Below are 24,113 nucleotides of genomic sequence, written 5' to 3' on the forward strand. Positions count from 1 at the left end.
CACCGCCATCTTCACTGGGCGCCGCCGCCGCCGGGGCCCGGTGCGACCCCTCACACACACAGAGACACACACACACACCCCGCTGCCCGCCCGCCTCTGCCGCCGGGGGTGTCCCCGTGGGGCACAGCGCGGCCGCCCGGTGCTGCCAGTGCTGCCGGCTCCCGGTGGGAGCGCGGCTCAGGCACACCGCGGGCACACGCCCCGCGGCTCCGTGCCCGGAGCCCCGACAGTTGCCGAGTCACCGCCGGGCGGGGCCGCCGCGGGCGGGGCGGGGCCGGGCGGGGCGAGCGCCGCAGCGGGACCAGTCGGCAGCTCCTGCATCCCGGCCGCCAGCATCCTCCGCACCGGGCCCGCACCCCCGCGGCCCCGGCCTCGGCGGGGCCATGGCCGAGATCACCAGTGTCCACCCCGGCTTCGGTGAGTGCGGCCGGGCCGCGGCGGTCCTGGCTGCGGCCCGTCCGTCCCGGCGGAGCCCCCAGAGGCGCCCCCGGGGCCGGGCCTCGCTGTGGCCGCGCAGGGGGACGGGAGTGGCGCTCCGAGGCCTCCGCACCCGCCGGGCCCTCAGCACTGCCCGGTCCCTCACAGCATCCCCGGCCCCTCAGCACCGCCCGGCCCCTCAGCATCCCCCGGGCCCGGTCCCTCAGCACCGCCCGGCCCCTCACAGCATCCCCCGGGCCCTCAGCACCGCCCGGCCCCTCACAGCATCCCCCGGGCCCGGTCGCTCAGCATCCTACGGCCCCTTAGCATCCCACGGCCCCTCAGCATCCCCCGGCCCCTCACAGCATCCCCCGGCTCCTCAGCATCCCCCGGGCCCTCAGCACCGCTCGGCCCCTCACAGCATCCCCCGGGCCCGGTTCCTCAGCATCCTACGGCCCCTTAGCATCCCGCGGCCCCTCAGCATCCCCCGGCCCCTCACAGCATCCCCCGGGCCCAGTCCCTCAGCATCTTCGCCCCCTTAGCATCCCCCGGGCCCTCAGAACCGCCTGGCCCCTCACAGCATCCCGCGGCCCCTCACATCATCCCCCGGGCCCGGTCCCTCAGCATCCCGCGGCCCCTCCGCCCCCGCGGGCCGGGCGATGCCGCTCCCGCCGCGGTCTCCGCTGCTGGGGCGGTGCCAGCGCTGGGCCGCGGGCGCGGGGCCGGTACCGGGGGAGCGGGGCCCGGGGGCAGGTGCAGCCCGGGCCGATGACGTGATGTCTGTGCCGGGCCGCGCCGCGCCCCGGCCTTTGTTCACGCTCCCCGGGGCGGCTGCGGCACCGGCACCGGCGCCACAAGGCGGGGCCTGCCCGGGGCACCGGGGGATGCTCGGGGGAGGGGAGGGGGAACCGGGACCGGGAGCGCCGCGGGGGCGATGGAGAAGCGCCAAAGCCCGCTGAGCTCCGTGCGGGCCCTGCCCGGCGGCGTCGGGCCCAGAACCCGACGGGTTTGGGATGGTTTTGGGGGCCCAGAACCGCTGGGGTTTGGGATGGTTTTGGGGCCCAGAACCGCTGGGTTTGGGATGGTTTTGGGGCCCAGAACCGCTGGGTTTGAGATGGTTTTGGGGCCCAGAACCGCTGGGGTTTGGGGCCCAGAACCGCTGGGGTTTGGGATGGTTTTGGGGCCCAGGACCCGACGGGTTTGGGATGGTTTTGGGGGCCCAGAACCGCTGGATTTGGGATGGTTTTGGGGCCCAGAACCGCTGGGGTTTGGGATGGTTTTGGGGGCCCAGAACCGCTGGGGTTTGGGATGGTTTTGGGGCCCAGAACCGCTGGATTTGGGATGGTTTTGGGGGCCCAGAACCGCTGGGTTTGAGATGGTTTTGGGGGCAGAGAACGGCTGGGGTTTGGGGCCCAGAACCGCTGGGTTTGGAATGGTTTTGGGGCCCTGAACCTTTGGGTTCGGGATGTTTTGGGGGCGAGAATTTGGGATGATTTTGGAGCTGAGAACCGCTGGGTTTGGGATGTTTTGGGGATGCAGAACCGCTGGGGTTTGGGATGTTTTTGGGGCCGAGAATTTGGGATGTTTTTGAGGCTGAGAACCGCTGGGGTTTGGGATATTTTGAGGCCCAGAACCGCTGGGTTTGGGATGTTTTGGGGCCGAGAATCTGGGACATTTTTGGGGCCAAGAACCGCTGGGTTTGGGATGGTTTTGGGGCTGAGAATTTGCGATGATTTTGGGGCTGAAAATTTGGGTTGGTTTTGGTGCTAAGAACCACTGGGATTTGGGATGTTTTTGGGGTGAGAATTTGGGATGTTCTGAGGCCCAGAACCGCTGGGTTTGGGATGTTCTGGGGCTGAGAATTTGGAGTGGTTTTGGGGCCCAGAACCACTGGGGTTTGGGATGGGTTTGGGGGCAGAGAACCGCTGGGGTTTAGGATGCAGAACCGCTGGGGTTTGGGATGTTTTTATGGCACAGAACTGCTGGGGTTTGGGATGTTTTGGGGATGCAGAACTGCTGGGGTTTGGGATGTTTTTGGGGTGAGAATTTGGGATGTTTTGGTGCTGAGAACCGCTGGGATTTGGGATGTTTTGGGACCAAGAATTTGGGATGTTTTTGGGGTGAGAATCTGGGATGTTTTTGGGGTTCAGAACCACTGAGATTTGGGATGTTTTTGGTGCTGAGAACCAATGGGATTTGGGATGTTTTGGGACCCAGAACCACTGGGATTTGGGATGTTTTCGGTGCTGAGAACCACTGGGGTTTGGGATGTTTTAGGATGAGAATTTGGGATGTTTTTAGGGCCCAGAACCACTGGGGTTTGGGATGTTTTAGGATGAGAATTTGGGATGTTTTTAGGGCCCAGAACCGCTGGGATTTGGGATGTTTTTGGGATGAGAATTTGGGATGTTTTTGGGGCCCAGAACCACTTGGATTTGGGATGTTTTTGGGGTGAGAATTTGGGATGGTTTTGAGGCCCAGAACCGCTGGGTTTGCGATGTTTTTGGGGTGAGAATTTGGGATGATTTTGGTGCTGAGAACCACTCGAATTTGGGATGTTTTTGGGGTGAGAATTTGGGGTGATTTTAGGGCCCAGAACTGCTGGGTTTGGGATGTTTTGGGTGGTGAGAACTGCTGCGTTTAGGATGCTTTCGGGACTAAGAATTTGGGATGTTTGTGGGGCTGAGAATTTGGGATATTTTTGAGGCTGAGAACCGCTGGGTTTGGGATGTTTTTGGGACCAAGAATTTGGGATGTTTTTGGTGCTGAGAACCACTCGAATTTGGGATGTTTTTGGGGTGAGAATTTGGGGTGTTTTTAGGGCCCAGAACTGCTGGGATTTGGGATGGTTTTGGGGTGAGAATTTGGGATATTTTTGGTGCTGAGAACCACTGGGATTTGGGAATTTGGGATGATTTTGGGGCCCAGAACCGCTGGGTTTGGGATGTTTTTGGGACCAAGAATTTGGGATGTTTTTTGTGCAGCCCAGGTGAGGAGTGTGAAGGTTTCTCCAACCTCTCCCCCTCCTGTCCTTTAAATCCCAAATTATTTCGGGATATTCTTCCCTCCAGCACCATTTATCTCATTAAAAACAAACCCCAATTCTTTCTTTCCTGACACCCACCTGCTGCCAACATTTAACCTGAGCAAAGATCAGGTTTAAAAGGAGATTTTTGATTTTGTTTTGGTCAGATTCTAAGGTCACATTTGAATAAAGATAGCTCCCACAAAAATAAAGTTTAAAATAAAAAACTTTGGATAAAAATAATTTGGTTTTTTGGATAAAAAAGGGAGGCTGGGCTGCCATTTCCAGTGGACATTGAGGGTGGGGAATGCTCTGAAAGCTGCAAAACTTCACTAAAATAAAAATACACTAAAAATACATAAATTACATAAAATACATAAATTACATAAATTACATAAATGACATTAAAGCCTTCAGCCAGGACAAGGGGGATTGGGAGTCACTGAGGATGAGATAATATTCTGAATTGAAATAATATTCAGAATTGAAATAATATTCTGAATTAAAATAATATTCAGAATTGAAATAATATTCAGAGTTAAGATAATTTTCAGAGCTGAAATAATTTTTAGATTTACAATAACTCAGTGAGAGAAAAGATTTATTTGGTAGTTTCTGATCCTGCGAGGACACAACAGAAAGAAAACCAAAAATGAGAATAAATAAGAATATGAATGAGAATAAGAATAAGGATAAGGATAAGAATAAGAATAAGAATAAAAGAATAAGAATAAGAGTAAGAGTAAGAATAAGAATAAGAATAAGAAAAAGAGTAAAAATAAGAATAAGAATAAGAAATATAATAAAAATAAAAATAAAAATAAGAATAAGAATAAGTGTAATAATAAGAATAAGAATAAGAATAAGAATAAAAGGATAAGAATAAGAAAAAGAATAAGATAATAAGAATAAGATGAATAAGAGTAAAAATAAGAATAAAATAATAAGAGTAAAAATAAGAATAAGAGTAAGAATAAGAATAAGAATAAAATAATAAGAGTAAGAATAAAAATAAAAATAAGAGTAAAAATAAGAATAAGAATAAAAGAATAAGAGTAAGAATAAGAATAAGAATGAAAGGATAAGAATAAGAATGAAAGGATAAGAATAAGAATAAAAATGAGAGTAAAAATAAAAATAAGAATAAAATAATAAGAGTAAGAATAAGAGTAAGAATAAGAATAAGAGTAAAAATAAAAAATAAAAGAATAAGAGTAAAAATAAGAGTAAGAATAAGAATAAGAATAAAATAATAAGAATAAGAATAAGAATAAAAATAAGAGTAAAAATAAGAATAAGAATAAAAGAGTAAGAATAAGGATAAGGATAAGAATAAGGATAAAAATAAAAATAAAAATAAAAATAAAAATAAAAATAAAAATAAAAATAAAAATAAAAATGGGTTTCAGCATTTTTTACACATCCACCAAAGCCTTTCAAGCTGAGCTCTCTCCAAATGAGCTGCTCAAGATAATTTGCCTCATTTTAAGGAGGGAACACTAAATAACAAACTGAATTTGGGGTTTTGTCAATATTCTGAATTTTTCTTGCTTTCATTAATTCATTCCCAGGCTCTGGCACAGGTTTCTCTGTGGAATCATCCATAAACCATTTATATATATATATAAACCATATACATTTATATATAAAAACTATATATATATATATATATATACACCATATACATTTATATATAAAAACCATATATATATATAAAAAACATATAAATTTATATATAAAAAACATATATATATATAAAAACCATATACATTTGTATATAAAAACCATATATATATAAAAACCATATACATTTATATATAAAAACTATATAGATATATAAACCATATACATTTATATATAAAAACCATATATATATATATATATATATATAAACCATATACATTTATATATAAAAACTATATATATATATAAATAAACCATATACATTTATATATAAAAACTATATATATATATATAAAAACCATATACATTTATATATAAAAACCATATATATATATATAAACCATATACATTTATATATAAAAACCATATATATATATATAAAAACCATATACATTTATATATAAAAAACATATATATATATATAAAAACCATATACATTTGTATATAAAAACTATATATATATATATAAACCATATACATTTATATATAAAAACTATATATATATATATATAAACCATATACATTTATGTATAAAAACTATATATATATATAAACCATATACATTTGTATATAAAAACTATATATATATATAAACCATATATATATATATATAAAAATCATATATATTTATATATAAAAACCATATATATATATAAAAACCATATACATTTATATATAAAGACCATATATATATATATTAAAAAATTATAAATATATACACAAAAATAATTTACATGAAACTTAAATCTTCCTAAAGCCGCCCTGGGGACCTCTGGGTTCATTTTTAAGACTTCTCCATCAGCAAATAAACAAATAAAAATGAACTTTTAAAATTTTAAAAAAATTTTTTTTAATTATTTTTCATTATTTTTTTAATTCTGCCTTGCCATTACTGGTTAACACAGCTGGCATAAAATCTAGAAAATCTCAGATAATCCCTAAATCCAAGGCAAAATAAAATAATATTTTATAATAGGAGGATTTTCTGTCTGTTTTTGGACAGAAAATTGGATTTCCATGGGAGATTTCATGTTTACCCCTGGATTTAACCACAAAAACCAGGACAGAACACCCAATTCAGGGCAAAAGGAAATTTTAAATATTGTTAAATTATTTTTTAATTCTGCCATTACTGATTAACACAGCTGGCATAAAATCTAGAAAATCTCAGATAATCCCTAAATCCAAGGCAGAATAAAATAATTTTAGTATTTTATAATAGGAGGATTTTCTGCCTGTTTTTGGACAGAAAATTGGATTTTCATGGGAGATTTCAATAAACAGCAACAAAAACCAGGGCAAAACACCCAATTCAGGGCAAAAGGAAATTTTAAATATTGTTAAATTATTTTTTAATTCTGCCATTACTGATTAACACAGCTGGCATAAAATCTAGAAAATCTCAAATAATCCCTAAATCCAAGGCAGAATAAAATAATTTTAGTATTTTATAATAGGAGGATTTTCTGTCTGTTTTTGGACACTGCATTTCCATGGGGGATTTCAATAAACAGCAACAAAAACCAGGACAAAACACCCAATTCAGGGCAAAAGGAAATTTTAAATATTGTTAATAAAGAATATCTCAAAACCAGCATTTTGGCCATATTTATTACTCCTTCCCTGTTGTGAAAATGGAATTGTGTAACGTTCCTGAGCAGGGAATTCAAAAAAATAAAAAATAAAATAAAAAATCAAATAAAAAATGAAATAAAAAATAAAAGAAAAGCAAATGTTGCCTGCACATGGAGAGCAGCGTTCCTATGGAGATGTGGTGAGGCAGCAACACTGTGAGATCCTGAGCTCAGGGAACAGGTCATGGGGCGGGAGAAATCAATTTAGAGATTAAAAAATTAATAAATTTAGGGATAAAAATGATGGCTGGGCAAGCTGTGATACAGATTCCAGAATTAAAACACGACAGGAGTGTGTGGATCTGCATCAGGTGTGTGGTGGCAGGACACAGATCCTTCCTTAGCTCATGGAAAATGGATCAGGCATGACTTAAGAGTGTGAGAAATAAATTTAGAGATAAAAAAATTTAAAAATTTAGGGATAAAATGATGTTTGGGGAAGCTGTGATAGGCAGATCTTAGAATTAAAACACGACAGGAGTGTGTGGATCTGCAGCCAGGTCTGAGCTCCTCACTGCCCACAGATGTGTCCCTCATGGTGGCAGGACACAGATCCTTCTTTAGCTCATGGAAAATGAATCAGGCATGACTTAAGAGTGTGAGAAATGAATTTAGAGATAAAAATGATGTTTGAGGATGCTCTGATAGGCAGATCTTAGAATTAAAACACAACAGGAGTGTGTGGATCTGCAGCCAGCAGTGCTGCTCCTCACGGCCTTGATTTCCCCCTGTGGTGGCAGGACACAGATCCTTCCTTAACTCATGGAAAACGGGTCAGACATGCCTTGGGAGTGTGAGAAATGAATTTTGGGGATGCTGTGCCAGGCAAATGCCAGCACTGTGTGCCCAGCCGTGCCCTCACGGCCCTGTCTCCCCACAGATGTGTCCCCCGTGGTGGCCGGGCTCATCGGCGCCACCGTGCTGGTGGTGTCCGTCTCCGTCACAGTCTTTGTGTGGACATGCTGTCACCAGCAAGCAGAAAAGAAGCACAAAACCCCCCCTTACAAATTCATCCACATGCTGAAAGGCATCAGCATCTACCCGGAGACCTTGAGCAACAAGAAGAAAATCAAGCGGATCCGCCGAGACAAGAGCGGCGCGGCCGCGGAGGGCGGCGGCGGGGGCGGCCTGCTGCTGGACGCTGCCGAGGCCGGCCTGGGGGGCCCCGGCAAGGCTCCGGACGGACCCCCGCAGGTGGAGCAGCTCCCCATCAAGGTGGATTACGGAGATGAACTCAGCCCAGATCAAAGCCTCACGCCGGGAGGAAGCAAAACCTCCTCTCCCTCTTCTCCGGGCGACGACGTGATGCTGGGAGAGCTGACTTTCTCCGTGGACTACAACTTCCCCAAAAAAGCGCTGGTGGTCACCATCCAGGAGGCGCACGGGCTGCCCGTGATGGACGAGCACACGCAGAGCTCCGACCCTTACATCAAGATGACCATCCTGCCCGACAAGAGGCACCGCGTCAAGACCCGCGTGCTGCGCAAGACCCTGGAGCCCGTGTTCGACGAGACCTTCACGTTCTACGGCGTGCCCTACAGCCAGCTGCAGGACCTGGTGCTGCACTTCCTGGTGCTCAGCTTCGACCGCTTCTCCCGCGACGACGTGATCGGGGAGGTGATGGTGCCGCTGGCCGGGGTGGATCCCAGCACGGGCAAGGTGCAGCTCACCCGGGAGATCCTCAAGAGGAACATCCAGGTGGGTGTGGGCGCCCCCAGGCCGTGTGGGGGGAATCTGTGGCCTGATTTTGATTGATGCATATCCTCAACCATAAATCCTGTTTTTTCCACAAATCCATGTTTTTGGTATGTTCGATCCCAGAGCTTTTGATCTGGAAGCTTCAGGTCAGGAATGATGCAGATCCCCAGCCATAAATCCTTTTTTTTCCACAAATTCATATTTTTGGTGTGTTTGATCCCAGAGATTTTGATCCAGGACCCTCAGTGGTTCTACAAGCAGGAGTGATGCAGATCCTCAGCCATAAATTTGGGGGTTTTTTCCACAAATCCATGTTTTTGGTGATGTATCCACCTGGCAGGGGTGGATCCCAGCACGGGCAAGGTGCAGCTCACCAGGGAGATCCTCAAGAGGAACATCCAGGTGGGTGTGGGTGCCCCCAGGCCGTGTGGGGGGAATCTGTGGTCTGTGGTTGATCCCAGACATTTCGATCTGGAAGCTTCAGATCAGGAATGATGCAGATCCTCAGCCATAAATCCTGTTTTTTCCACAAATTCACATTTTTGGTGTGATATGGTTGTGTTTGACCCCAGAGAATTTGATCCAGGAGCCTCATGATTTAACAGGCAGGAATGATGCAGATCCTCAGACACAAATTCTGTTTTTTCCACAAATCCATGGTTTTGGTGTGTTTGATCCCAGAGATTTTGATCTGGGATCCTCTGGGGTTCTACAAACAGGAGTGATGCACATCCATCCTCAGCTACAAATTCTGGTTTCTCCACAAATTCACATTTTTTGGTGTGATATGGCTGTGTTTCACCCCAGAGCTTTTGATCTGGAAGATTCAGATCAGGAATGATGCAGATCCTCAGCCATAAATTCTGGTTTTTCCACAAATATATATTTTTGGTGTGATATGGTTGTATTTGACCCCAGAGAAGTTGATCCAGGACCCTCAGTGGTTCTACAAACAGGAGTGATGCAGATCTTCAACCACAAATTCTGGTTTTTCCACAAACTCATATTTATGGTGAGATATGACTGTGTTTGACCCCAGAGCTTTTCATCTGGAACCTTCAGATCAGGAATGATGCAGATCCTCAACCACAAATTCTATTTTTTCCACAAATTCATATTTTTGGTGTGTTTGACCCCAGAGATTTTAATCTGGGACCCTCAGTGATTTTACAAACAGGAATGATGCAGATCCTCAACCATAAATTCTGGTTTTTCCACAAATTCATATTTTTGGTGTGTTTGATCCCAGAGCTTTAGATCTGGAACCTTCAGATCAGGAATGATGCAGATCCTCAGCCATAAATTTTGGTTTTTCCACAAACTCATATTTATGGTGAGCTATGGCTGTGTTTGACCCCAGAGCTTTTAATCTTGGACCCTCAGTGATTTTACAAACAGGAGTGATGCAGATCCTCAACCATAAATCCTGTTTTTTCCACAAATTCATATTTTTGGTGTGTTTGACCCCAGAGATTTTGATCTGGAACCTTCAGATCAGGAATGATGCAGATCCTCAGCCACAAATTCCATTTTTTCCCCAGTTTCATATTTTTGGTGTGATATGGCTGTGTTTGACCCCAGAGCTTTTAATCCAGAGGCCTCCATGGTTTATCAAGCAGGAATGATGCAGATCCTCAGCCACAAATTTTGGGGTTTTTTCCACAAATTCCTATTTTTGGTGTGTTTGACCCCAGAGATTTTGATCTGGAACCTTCAGATCAGGAATGATGCAGATCCTCAGCCATAAATTCTATTTTTTCCACAAATTCCTATTTTTGGTGTGTTTGATCCCAGAGATTTTGATCTGGACCCTTCAGATCAGGAATGATGCAGATCCTCAACCCCAAATCCTATTTTCCCACAAATTCACATGTTTGCTCCCGAGACCCCTGGGGCTCATTTCCCACCATTTTATCCCTATAACACAAGGACAGAAATTTCTGGAAGCCCCCAGCGAGGCAGAGCAGCCGTGCTGAGCTCTGTGTGTGTTCTCTGCAGAAATGCATCAGCAGGGGGGAGCTGCAGGTGGCCCTGTCCTACCAGCCCGTGGCACAGAGGATGACGGTGGTGGTGCTGAAGGCCAGGCATTTGCCAAAGATGGACATCACAAATTCATATTTTTGGTGTGATATGGTTGTATTTGACCCCAGAGATTTTAATCTGGGACTCTCTGTGGTCTTACAAACAAGAATGATGCAGATCCTCAACCATAAATTCAATTTTTTCCACAATTTCATATTTTTGGTGTGTTTGACCCCAGAGATTTTAATCTGGGACCCTCAGTGATTTTACAAGCAGGAATGATGCAGATCCTCAGCCATAAATTTTGGTTTTTCCACAAATTCATATTTTTGGTGTGTTTGATCCCAGAGGTTTTGATCTGGAACCTTCAGATCAGGAATGATGCAGATCCTCAGCCATAAATTCCATTTTTTCCCCAGTTTCATATTTTTGGTGTGATATGGTTGTGTTTGACCCCAGAGATTTTAATCCAGAGGCCTCCATGGTTTATCAAGCAGGAATGATGCAGATCCTCAGCCATAAATTCTATTTTTTCCACAAATTCATATTTTTGGTGTGTTTGACCCCAGAGATTTTGATCTGGGACCCTCAGTGGTTTTACAAGCAGGAATAATGCAGATCCTCAGCCATAAATTCTATTTTTTCCACAAATTCATATTTTTGGTGTGATATGGTTGTATTTGACCCCAGAGAATTTGATCTGGGACTCTCTGTGGTCTTACAAACAGGAATGATGCAGATCCTCAGCCACAAATCCTGTTTTTTCCACAAATTCATATTTTTGGTGTGTTTGGTCCCAGAGATTTTAATCTGGGACCCTCAGTGGTTTTACAATCAGGAATGATGCAGATCCTCAACCATAAATCCTGTTTTTTCCACAAATTCATATTTTTGGTGTGTTTGACCCCAGAGATTTTGATCTGGAACCTTCACATCAGGAATGATGCAGATCCTCAGCCATAAATTTTGCTTTTTCCACAAACTCATATTTATGGTGAGCTATGGCTGTGTTTGACCCCAGAGCTTTTAATCTGGGACCCTCAGTGATTTTACAAGCAGGAGTGATGCAGATCCTCAACCATAAATCCTGGTTTTTCCACAAATTCCTATTTTTGGTGTGTTTGATCCCAGAGCTTTTGATCTGGAACCTTCAGATCAGCAATGATGCAGATCCTCGGCCCCAAATCCTATTTTCCCACAAATTCACATGTTTGCTCCCGAGACCCCTGGGGCTCATTTCCCACCATTTGATCCATTTAACACAAGGAAAGAAATTTCTGGAAGCCCCCAGCGAGGCAGAGCAGCCGTGCTGAGCTCTGTGTGTGTTCTCTGCAGAAATGCATCAGCAGGGGGGAGCTGCAGGTGGCCCTGTCCTACCAGCCCGTGGCACAGAGGATGACGGTGGTGGTGCTGAAGGCCAGGCATTTGCCAAAGATGGACATCACAAATTCATCTTTTTGGTGTGATATGGTTGTATTTGACCCCAGAGATTTTAATCTGGGACTCTCTGTGGTCTTACAAACAGGAATGATGCAGATCCTCAACCATAAATTCTATTTTTTCCACAAATTCATGTTTTTGGTGTGTTTGATCCCAGAGATTTTGATCTGGGACCCTCAGTGGTTCTACAAGCAGGAGTGATGCAGATCCTCAGCGATAAATTCAATTTTTTCCACAAATTCATATTTTTGGTGTGTTTGATCCCAGAGATTTTAATCTGGGACCCTCAGTGATTTTACAAGCAGGAATGATGCAGATCCTCAGTCATAAATCCTGTTTTTTCCACAAATTCATATTTTTGGTGTGTTTGATCCCAGAGCTTTTGATCTGGAACCTTCAGATCAGGAATGATGCAGATCCTCAGCCATAAATTTTGGTTTTTCCACAATTTCATATTTTTGGTGTGACATGGCTGTGTTTGACCCCAGAGCTTTTAATCCAGAAGCCTCCATGGTTTATCAAGCAGGAATAATGCAGATCCTCAGACACAAATTCAATTTTTTCCACAATTTCATATTTTTGGTGTGTTTGATCCCAGAGATTTTGATCTGGAACCTTCAGATCAGCAATGATGCAGATCCTCAGCCCCAAATCCTATTTTCCCACAAATTCACATATTTGCTCCCGAGACCCCTGGGGCTCATTTCCCACCATTTGATCCATTTAACACAAGGAAAGAAATTTCTGGAAGCCCCCAGCGAGGCAGAGCAGCCGTGCTGAGCTCTGTGTGTGTTCTCTGCAGAAATGCATCAGCAGGGGGGAGCTGCAGGTGGCCCTGTCCTACCAGCCCGTGGCACAGAGGATGACGGTGGTGGTGCTGAAGGCCAGGCATTTGCCAAAGATGGACATCACCGGCCTCTCAGGTAGAAGCTATTTTCTCCACCTTGGAGTGGGTGGGAAAAGTAGAAAATCCCCAAGTTTACCTGCGGGGTTTTTCTTTTGGTTTAGCTGAAGATTTTATATTTTATATATATATTTTATACATATTTTATACATATTTTTTACATATTTTTTACATATTTTATATATATTTTATATATAGTTTTAATATATATATTATATAAAATATTTTTATATATTTAAAATATAAATAAAAATTATATAATTTAGATATATTTTAAAATATTTATATATATCTAAAATATTTTACGTTTTCTATATATGTTTCTATATATTATATATTATATATTATATATTATATATTATCCATTATCTATTATCTATTATATATTATATATTATATATTATATATTATATATTATATATTATATATTTAATATATTATATAAAATATTTTATATACATTTAAAATATAAATTAAAATATATATAATTTAGATATATTTTAAAATATTTATATATATCTAAAATATTTTTATATATGTTTATATATTTTTATATATTATATATAATATATATTTTTTATATATATATATATATATAAATTTTTTTTTTATATTTAACTTTTTTTCTTCAAATTCTTCTTAAGGGTTTTTGGATTGCTCTGAGTGCTGCATCACTCAGTTGTGATGGAGCTCCCAAACCCCCCAAGGCAGCCTGGGTGGGCACTCCTGGAGAACTTGAAGGGTTCGGCTGCTGAAAATCCACAAAAAATCAGTGGAAATTGAGCTCCTGAAGAGCCTGAGGGGCTCAGGTACCAAAGATCCACCAAAAATCAGTGAAAATTGAGCTCCTGAACCCCTCAGACCTTCAGGACACTCCTGCTGAAGATCCCCAAAAAATCAGTGGAATTTGAGCTCCTAAACCCCTCAGATCCCCACATACAGCCTTGCGACAATCCTGAAGAGCCTGAGGGGCTCAGCTGCTGAAAATCCACAAAAATCACTGGAATTTCAGCTCCTAAACCCTTCAGACCCTCAGGACACTCTTGAGGAGCCTGAGGGCCTCAGGTGCTGAAAATCCACAAAAAATCACTGGAATTTGAGCTCCTAAACCCCTCAGAGCCCTTTGGTAACAGCTCCCCCCAAATCAGTGGAATTGGAGCTCCTGAACCCCTCAGACCTTCAGGACACTCCTAAAGAGCCTGAGGGGCTCAGGTGCTGAAAATCCACAAAAAATCAGTGGAATTTGAGCTCCTAAACCCCTCAGATCCCCACATACAGCCTTGGGACAATCCTGAAGAGCCTGAGGGGCTCAGCTGCTGAAAATCCACAAAAATCACTGGAATTTGAGCTCCTAAACCCTTCAGATCCCCCAAGGCAGCCTTGGTGGGATCATCAGGACAATCCTGAAGAGCCTGAGGGCCTCAGGTGCTGAAAATCCACAAAAATCACTGGAATTTGAGCTCCTAAAGCCCTCAGAGCCCTTTGGTAACAGCTCCCCCCAAATCAGTGGAATTGGAGCTCCTAAATCCCTCAGATCCCCCAAGGCAGCCTTGGTGGGACCTTCAGGACACTCCTGCAGAGTCTGAGGGGCTCAGGTACCAAAGATCCACCAAAAATCAGTGGAATTTCAGCTCCTAAACCCCTCAGACCTTCAGGACACTCCTGAAGCTCCACAAAAAATCAGTGGAATTTGAGCTTCTCATGAGGGGCTCAGATACTAAAGATCTACAAAAAAAACCAGTGGAATTTGAGGTCCTAAACCCCTCAGGCCTTCAGGACACTCTTGAGGAGCCTGAGGGGCTCAGCTGCTGAAAATCCACAAAAAAATCAGTGGAATTGGAGTGGAATGGTTGGGCAGACCCAAATTCTTTCTGCTGGGAGCTCTTCATGCAGGCAGGGCTTTGTGGAGGCAGCAGCTCTGTGCTGGATCCAGAACATTCTGGAGAATTCCTGAGGGAGCTGGGAATTCCTGAGGGAGCAGGGAAGGGAATGGAGAATTTCTGAGGGAGCTGAGAATTCCTGAGGGAGCTGGGAAAAAATTGGAGAATTCCTGAGGGAGCTGGAAAGGAGCTGGAGAATCCCTGAGGGAGCTGGGAATCCTTGAGGGAGCTGGGAAGGGGCTGGAAAATTTCTGAGAGAGCTGGGAAGGGAATGGAGAATCCTGAGGGAGCTGGGAATTCCTGAGGGAGCTGGAAATTGAATAGAGGATTCTTGAGGGAGCTGGGAAGGGAATGGAGAATTTCTGAGGGAGCTGAGAATTCTTGAGGGAGCTGGGGAAAGGACTGGAGAATTCCTGAGGGAGCTGGGAAGGGAATGGAGAATTCCTGAGGGAGTTGGAAAAAGGACTGGAGAATTCCTGAGGGATTTGGGAAGGGAATGGAGAATCCTGAGGGATTTGGGAATGGAATGGAGAATCCTGAGGGAGCTGGGAAGGGAATGGAGAATTCCTGAGGGAGCTGAGAATTCCTGAGGGATTTGGGAAGGGAATGGAGAATCCCTGAGGGATTTGGGAAGGGAATGGAGAATCCTGAGGGAGCTGGGAAGGGAATGGAGAATCCTGAGGGAGCTGGGAAGGAGCAGAGGAGGCTCAGGACGCCCTGGTGTCTCTGCACAGCCCTGGCAGGAGGGCACAGCCAGGAGGGGTCAAGCTCTGCTCTCAAAAATTCAGGTTTTGGGTGTTTTCATTTCCGTGGTGCTGTTTGCAGAGAGGTTGTGCCTTTGCTGTTTCACAGATTTTCCCACTCCTGAGTCCCCTCAGCGAATTCTGCCTCAGGATTGTGGGGAAATTGGGTTGAGATTTCAAGTTTTGATTCAAAGCTAGTCCTGGTTTTGCAGCTTTCTCCTCAGAGGGAATGCAGAGTTAGGCTGAGTTATTGCAGGCCCTGCATTTTACTCTTTAAGGAAAAAAAAAAGAAAATAAAAATCTGTGCTGGCCTAGTCTCCAAGCACAGAATAAAATTTTCAGTGATGTTCTACCTGCAGAACCTTGTGACTCACACTGTTTATTTATATGATCTTTGGATCATGCATAAACTCAGTCCAGAAAAGAAAAAAAAAAAAGGTGAAAAAGAAGCAGTGCCAGCCAAGCAAGGGCCTTCAAAACTTGTGTGGAATGAAAATAAAAATTCCCTCAGTGCCTGGTAGCTTGATTGTAATCCAGTGCTTGCATAAAGAGCAGCTGGGGGAAAAGGGAGCCTTTGTTGCTTTGTTTTATTAATTTTTTTCTTTCCCAGTAACTTCTGCTGGCAGCAAATGATTGCAAATTAATTGGAAGTGCCTCAATCCTTTGTTGGGGGTTCCAGAGCAAGGCTGGGGTGCTCAGAGAGGGGTTTGGGGCGAGCTCAGGGTGGATTTGCAGGGAATGGCTTTACCTTGGGTGGGATTTTGGGCAGGAATTCCTCCCAGAGCAGCTGTGGGTGCCCCTGAAGTGTTGGACAGGGCTTGGATCAGTCTGGGATGGTGGAAAATGTCCTTGTCTGTGGCCCTGGATGAGTTTTAAATTCTGTTTTTAACCCAAACCATTCCATGGTTCCATGAGAACATTGCCCAAAAATCCCCTTGCACCTAAACTGGTGGGGTGAGGAGCTGAAACTCCTGAGCTCCCCAATATTTGAATATTTGGGATTAAATCCATTAAATCAGATTTCCCAGAGCAGCTGTGGGTGCCCCTGGCAGTGTTGGACAGGGCTTGGATCAATCTGGGATGGTGGAAAATGTCCTTGTCTGTGGCACTGGATGAGTTTTTGGGTTTATTTTAACCCAAACCATTCCATGGTTCTATGAGCACACTGACCCCACTAAAAATCCCCTTGCACCCAAACTGGTGGGGTGAGGAGCTGAAACTCCTGAGCTCCAAATCTTTGGATATTTGGGATTAAATCCATTAAATCAGATTTCCCAGAGCAGCTGTGGCTGCCCCTGAAGTGTTGGACAGGGTTTGGATCTACTTGGGATGGTGGAAAATGTCCTTGTCTGTGGCACTGGATGAGTTTTTGGGTTTTATTTTTAACCCAAACCATTCCATGGCTCTATGAGAGCATTGACCCCACTAAAAATCCCCTTGCACCTAAATTTGGGAGGGTGGGGAGTTGAAACTCCTGAACTCAGAAATTTTTGGATGTTTGGGATTAAATTCATTAATTAATTCATAAATTCATGTGGCTGCCCCTGCATCCCTGGCAGTGTTGGACAGGGCTTGGATCTACTTGAGATGGTGGAAAATGTCCTTGTCTGTGGCACTGGATGAGCTTTAAATTCTATTTTTAACCCAAACCATTCCATGGTTCCATTGACCCCACTAAAAATCTCCTTGCACCCAAACTTGGGAGGGTGAGGAGCTGAAACTCCTGAGCTCCCCAGTATTTGAATATTTGGGATTAAATTCATTAAAACAGATTTCCCAGAGCAGCTGTGGGTGCCCCTGAAGTGTTGGACAGGGCTTGGATCAGTCTGGGATGGTGGAAAATGTCCTTGTCTGTGGCACTGGATGAGTTTTAAATTCTATTTTTAACCCAAACCATTCCATGGTTCCATAAGCACATTGACCCCACTAAAAATCCCCTTGCACCTAAACTGGGGGGTGAGGAGCTGAAACTCCTGAGCTCCAAATCTTTTGACATTTGGGATTAAATTCATTAAATCAGATTTCCCAGAGCAGCTGTGGCTGCCCCTGGATCCCTGGCAGTGTTGGACAGGGCTTGGATCAATCTGGGATGGTGGAAAATGCCCTTGTCTGTGGCACTGGATGAGTTTTAAATTCTATTTTTAACCCAAACCATTCCATGGTTCCATGAGCACATTGACCCTGCCAAAAATCCCCTTGCACCTAAACTGGAGGGTGAGGAGCTGAAATTCCTGAGCTCCCCAGTATTTGAATATTTGGGATGAAATCCATTAAATCAGATTTCCCAGAGCAGCTGTGGCTGCCCCTGCATCCCTGGCAGTGCCCAGGGCCAGGCTGGAGCCCCCTGAGGCAGAGGAAGGTGTGGGATGGGATGGGGATGAGTGCAATGGGATTTTTAAATCCTTCCCAGCCCAAACCTTCGTCTAGGGCAGAGAAAAGTGTGCAATGGGATGGGCAGGAGTAGAATGGGATTTTTAGGTCCCTCCCACCCCAAAGTTCTACCTGGGGTAGACAAAGGTGTGGAAAGGAATGGGCAAGAATGGAATGGGATTTTAAGTCCCCCCCAACTCAAATCAGAGCCCAAACCTCTCCCTGGGGTAGATGAAGGTCTGGAATGGGATGGGCAGGAATGGAATGGGATTTTTAAGTCCCTGCCAGTCCAAATCTCTACCTGAGGTAGATGAAGGTGTGGAATGGGATGGGGATGAGCAGAATGGGATTTCAGGTCCTTCCGAGCCCAAACCTCTACCTGGGGTAGATGAAGGTGTGGAATGGGATGAGCAGGAATGGAATGGGATTTTGAGGTTCCTCCCAACCCAAACCAGGGCCCAGATTTCTACCTGGGGTAGACGAAGGTCTGGAGTGGGATTTTGAAGTTCCCCTCAGCCCAAAGCTCTACCTGGAGTAGATGAAGGTGTGGAATGGGATGGGCAGGAGTAGAATGGGATTTTAAGTCCTTCTGAGTCCAAAGCTCTACCTGGGGTAGTAGAAGGTCTGGAATGGGATGAGCAAGAATGGAATGGGATTTTGAAGTTCCCCTCAGCCCAAAGCTCTACCTGAGGTACAGGAAGGTGTGGAATGGGATGGGGATGGGTAGAATGGGATTTTTAAGTCTTTCCCACCCCAAACCTCTCCCTGGGGTAGTAGAAGGTCTGGAATGGGATGAGCAGGAGTAGAATGGGATTTTGAGGTTCCTCCCAACGCAAACCAGGGCCCAAACCTCTCTCTGGTGTAGAAGAAGGTGTGCAATGGGATGGGCAGGAATTTTTAAGTCCCTCCTGGCCCAAACCTCCACCTGGGGTAGACGAAGGTGTGGAATGGGATGGGCAGGAGTAGAATGGGATTTTAAGTCCAAACCACAGCTTGGACTTCTATCTGGAGTCATGGAAGGTGTGGAATGGGATGGGCAGGAGTGCAATGAGATTTCAAGTTCCTCCCAACCCAAACCAGAGCCCAGACCTCTACCTTGGGGTAGTGGAATGTGATGGGTATGGGTAGAATGGGATTTTTAAGTCTTTCCCACCCCAAACCTCTACCTGGGGTAGATGAAGGTGTGGAATGGGATGAGCAGGAATGGAATGGGATTTTGAGGTTCCTCCCAGCCCAAACCAGAGCCCAAATCTCTGCTGGAGTAGATGAAGGTATGGAATGGGATGGGGATGGGCAGATTGGGATTTTGAGGTTCCTCCCAGCCCGGATCTCTACCTGAGGTAGATGAAGGTGTGGAATGGGATGGGGATGAGTAGAATGGGGTTTCAAGTCCTTCCGAGCCCAAGCCTCTCCCTGGGGTAGATGAAGGTCTGGAATGGGATGGGCAGGAATGGAATGGGATTTTGAGCTTTCTCCCAGCCCAAACCAGGGCCCAGACCTCTACCTGAGATAGAAGAAGGTCTGGAATGGGATGGGCAGGAATTTTTAAGTCCCTCCTGGCCCAAACCTCTGCCTGGGGTAGTAGAAGGTGTGCAATGGGATTTTGAAGTTCCCCTCAGCCCAAAGCTCTGCCTGGGGTAGATGAAGGTGTGGAATGGGATGGGATTTCAAGTCCTTCCGAGCCCAAACCTCTACCTGGGGTAGTAGAAAGTCTGGAATGGGATGGGCAGGAATGGAATGGGATTTTGAGGTTCCTCCCAGCCCGAACCAGAGCCCAAATCTCTGCCTGGGGTAGACGAAGGTGTGGAATGGGATGTGGATGAGCAGATTGGGATTTTGAGGTTCCTCCCAGCCCCAATCTCTACCTGAGGTAGATGAAGGTGTGGAATGGGATGAGCAGGAATGGAATGGGATTTTGAGGTTCCTCCCAACCCAAACCAGGGCCCAGACCTCTCCCTGGGGCAGAAGAAGGTCTGGAATGGGATGGGCAGGAATTTTTAAGTCCCTCCTGGCCCAAACCTCTACCTGGGGTAGACGAAGGTGTGCAATGGGATTTTGAAGTTCCCCTCAGCCCAAAGCTCTACCTGGGGTCATGGAAGGTGTGAAATGGGATGGGGATGGGTAGAATGGGATTTTTAAGTCCCTGCCAGTCCAAATCTCTACCTGGTAGAGGTAGATGAAGGTGTGGAATGGGGATGGGCAGGAGTAGAATGGGATTTTAAGTCCTTCTGAGCCCAAACCTCTCCCTGGGGTAGAAGAAGGTCTGGAATGGGATGGGCAGGAATTTTTAAGTCCCTCCTGGCCCAAACCTCCACCTGGGGTAGACGAAGGTGTGGAATGGGATTTTGAAGTTCCCTTCAGCCCAAATCTCTACCTGATGTAGATGAAGGTGTGGAATGGGATGGGCAGGAATGGAATGGGATTTTGAGGTTCCTCCCAACCCAAACCAGGGCCCAGACCTCTCCCTGAGGTACAGGAAGGTGTGGAATGGGATGGGCAGATTGGGATTTTGAGGTTCCTCCCAGCCCGGATCTCTACCTGAGGTAGATGAAGGTGTGGAATGGGATGGACAGGAGCAGAATGGGGTTTCAAGTCCTTCCGAGCCCAAACCTCTACCTGAGGTAGTAGAAGGTCTGGAATGGGAGGAGCAGGAATGGAATGGGATTTTGAGGTTCCTCCCAGCCCAAACCAGAGCCCAAATCTCTGCCTGGGGTAGTAGGTCTGGAATGGGATGGGCAGGAATAGAATGGGATTTTTAAGTCCCTCCCAGCCCAAACCTCTCCCTGAGGTACAGCAAGGTGTGAAATGGGATTTTAACTCCCCCCCAACCCACCCCAGCTCCCCCAGCGCCCCCGGGCCGTGCCGGAGCCCCCTGGGCCGTGTCACTGGCCGCCCTCTCCCGCTCCGTTTGCAGACCCCTACGTCAAGGTGAACGTTTACTATGGGTTAGCTCCACCTGGGGGAGACGAAGGTGTGGAATGGGGCAGGGATGAGTAGGAGTACAATGGGATTTTGAGGTTCCTCCCAGCCCAAACCAGAGCCCAAAGCTCTACCTGGGGTACAGGAAGGTGTGAGATGGGGATGGGCAGGAGTAGAATGGGATTTCAAGTCCTTCTGAGCCCAAACCTCTACCTGGGGTAGAAGAAGGTCTGGAATGGGATTTTGAAGTTCCCCTCAGCCCAAAGCTCTACCTGGGGTACAGGAAGGTGTGGAATGGGATGGGGATGAGCAGAATGGGATTTTAAGTCCTTCCGAGCCCAAACCTCTCCCTGGGGTAGTAGAAGGTCTGGAATGGGATGAGCAAGAACTTTAAGTCTCTCCCACCCAAACCAGAGCCCAGATTTCTATCTGGGGTAGATGAAGGTCTGGAATGGGATGAGCAGGAATGGAATGGGATTTTGAGGTTCCTCCCAGCCCAAACCAGAGCCCAAATCTCTGCTGGGGTAGATGAAGGTGTGGAATGGGATGGGGATGGGTAGAATGGGATTTTTAAGTCCCTCCCAGCCCGGATCTCTACCTGAGGTAGATGAAGGTGTGGAATGGTACAGGGATGAGTAGAATGGGATTTCAAGTCCTTCCGAGCCCAAACCTCTCCCTGGGGTAGTAGAAGGTCTGGAATGGGATGAGCAGGAATGGAATGGGATTTTGAGGTTCCTCCCAGCACAAACCAGAGCCCAAACCTCTACCTTGGGGTACAGGAAGGTGTGGAATGGGGATGGGGATGAGCAGAATGGGATTTCAGGTCCTTCTGAGCCCAAACCTCTCCCTGGGGTAGATGAAGGTCTGGAATGGGATGAGCAGGAATGGAATGGGATTTTGAGGTTCCTCCCAACCCAAACCAGGGCCCAGATTTCTACCTGGGGTAGACGAAGGTGTGCAATGGGATTTTGAAGTTCCCCTCAGCCCAAAGCTCTACCTGGGGTACAGGAAGGTGTGGAATGTGATGGGCAGGAGTAGAATGGGGTTTTGAGCTTTCTCCCAGCCCAAACCAGGGCCCATATCTCTACCTGGAGTACAGAAATGTGTGAAATGGGATTTTGAAGTTCCTTCCAGCCCAAACCAGGGCCCAGACCTCTCCCTGGGGTAGATGAAGGTGTGGAATGGGATGGGGATGGGTAGAATGGGATTTTAAGTCCAAACCACAGCTCGGACTTCTACGTGGAGTCATGGAAGGTGTGGAATGGGATGGGCAGGAGTGCAATGGGATTTTTAGTTCCTCCCAACCCAAACCAGAGCCCAAACCTCTACCTTGGGTACAGGAAGGTCTGGAATGGGATGGGCAGGAGTAGAATGGGGTTTCAAGTCCTTCCGAGCCCAAACCTCTACCTGGGGTAGATGAAGGTCTGGAATGGGATGAGCGGGAATGGAATGGGATTTTGAGGTTCCTCCCAGCACAAACCAGAGCCCAAACCTCTACCTGGGGTAGAGATAGGTGTGCAATGGGATTTTGAAGTTCCCCTCAGCCCAAAGCTCTACCTGGGGTAGATGAAGGTGTGGAATGGGATGAGCAGGAATGGAATGGGATTTTGAGGTTCCTCCCAGCCCAAACCAGGGCCCAAACCTCTCCCTGGGGTAGAAGAAGGTCTGGAATGGGATGGGCAGGAGTGCAATGAGATTTTAAGTCCCTCCCAGCCCAAACCAGGGCCCAGACCTCTGCTTGGGGTAGAGATGGGTGTGAAATGGGATTTTGAGGTTCCTTCCAGCCCAAACCACAGCCCAAACCTCTACCTGAGGTACAGGAAGGTGTGGAATGGGGATGGGCAGGAGTAGAATGGGATTTTAACTCCTCCCCACCCACCCCAGCTCCCCCAGTGCCCCCGGGCCGTGCCGGAGCCCCCTGGGCCGTGTCACTGGCCGCCCTCTCCCGCTCCGTTTGCAGACCCCTACGTCAAGGTGAACGTTTACTACGGCCGCAAGCGCATCGCCAAGAAGAAGACGCACGTCAAGAAGTGCACGCTGAACCCGGTGTTCAACGAGTCCTTCAGCTACGACATCCCGGCCGAGCTGCTGCCCGACGTCAGCGTCGAGTTCCTGGTGATCGCCTTCGAGCGCACCACCAAGAGCGAGGCCGTGGGGCGGCTGGTGCTGGGCGCGCACAGCGGCAGCGCCGCGGGCACCGAGCACTGGCGCCAGCTGTGCCACGGCACCGGCGGCAGCGTGGCACAGTGGCACAGCCTGAGCGAGTACTGAGCGCCAGCCCAGCGCTGGGTGTGCCCGAGGCTGCCCTGGCACCGGGACTGGCAGGGGTGGGTGCAGAGAGGAGGCGGCGGCTGCGTTGGGGTGGGTTGGGGTGGGAATGGGGAATGGGGAAATAAATGGGGAAATGGGGAATGGTCGGGATTGGGAGCTGGGCTTGGGCACCAGCGGGTTTGTGAGGTGGTGAAGGGTTTTAGAATGGGCAATGGATTGTGCAAAAATAAATAAATAAATAAATTGGGGAATGAGTTCTAAGGAAGACGTAATTAAAATAAAAGTTCTCTTTAGTTCAAGTAAAGGGTTTTAGAATGGGGAATGGATTCTGCAAAAATGAATAAATAAATTGGGGAATAAATTCTAAGGAAGACGTAATTAAAAATTAAAGTTCTATTTAGTTCAAGTGCATTTTGCGAGGTAGTAAAGGGTTTTAAAAATGGGGAATGAATTCTACAAAAAAATGGGGACTAGATTATAAGGAAGAAATAATTAAAAAAAAATTCTCTTTAGTTAACGTGCTTTTGCAAGGTAGCAAAGGGTTTTAAAATGGGGAATGGATTGTGCAAAAATGAATAAATAAATAAATTGGGGAATAAATTCTACCAAAAAAATGGGGAGTAAATTATAAGGAAGACGTAATTAAAATAAAAGTTCTCTTTAGTTCAAGTAAAGGGTTTTAGAAAATGGGGAATGTGTTCTACAAAAAAATGGGGAATAAATGATAAGGAAGACGTAATTAAAAATAACAGTTCTATTTAGTTCAAGTAAAGGGTTTTAGAAAATGGGGAATGAGTTCTACAAAAAAATGGGGAATAAATGATAAGGAAGACGTAATTAAAAATAAAAATTCTCTTTAGTTAACGTGGTTTGCAAGACACTAAAAAACTAAAAAAACGGGGAATAAATTCTAAGGAAGACGTAATTAAAAATAAATTTCTCTTTAGTTCAAGTAAAGGGTTTTAGAAAATGGGGAATGAGTTCTACAAAAAAATGGGGAATAAATTCTAAGGAAGACATAATTAAAAAATAAAAGTTCTCTTTAGTTCAAGTAAAGGATTTTAAAAAATGGGGAATAAATTCTAAGGAAGACATAATTAAAATAAA

At 45.9% G+C, this 24,113-nt stretch overlaps 1 protein-coding gene across 2 annotated transcripts; it reads left to right on the forward strand.

Moving 5' to 3' along the window:
* Nucleotides 1–150: 150 nt before the first annotated feature.
* SYT11 (synaptotagmin 11) lies at nt 151–24,092 on the forward strand. Of its 2 annotated transcripts, XM_074529428.1 has the most exons (4): nt 151–417; nt 7,640–8,457; nt 12,722–12,842; nt 22,696–24,092. In XM_074529428.1, exons 1-4 carry the CDS (start codon nt 384–386, stop codon nt 23,004–23,006), a joined length of 1,284 nt encoding a protein of 427 aa, XP_074385529.1. In that variant the 5' UTR covers nt 151–383; the 3' UTR covers nt 23,007–24,092. The 2 variants fall into 2 exon arrangements, with proteins under 2 accessions (XP_074385529.1, XP_074385528.1); XM_074529427.1 differs by lacking the exons at nt 12,722–12,842; nt 22,696–24,092 and adding an exon at nt 10,456–10,758.
* Nucleotides 24,093–24,113: the final 21 nt, after the last annotated feature.

This window comes from Zonotrichia albicollis, chromosome 30 (assembly GCF_047830755.1).
Source record: "Zonotrichia albicollis isolate bZonAlb1 chromosome 30, bZonAlb1.hap1, whole genome shotgun sequence".
NCBI lineage: Eukaryota > Metazoa > Chordata > Aves > Passeriformes > Passerellidae > Zonotrichia > Zonotrichia albicollis.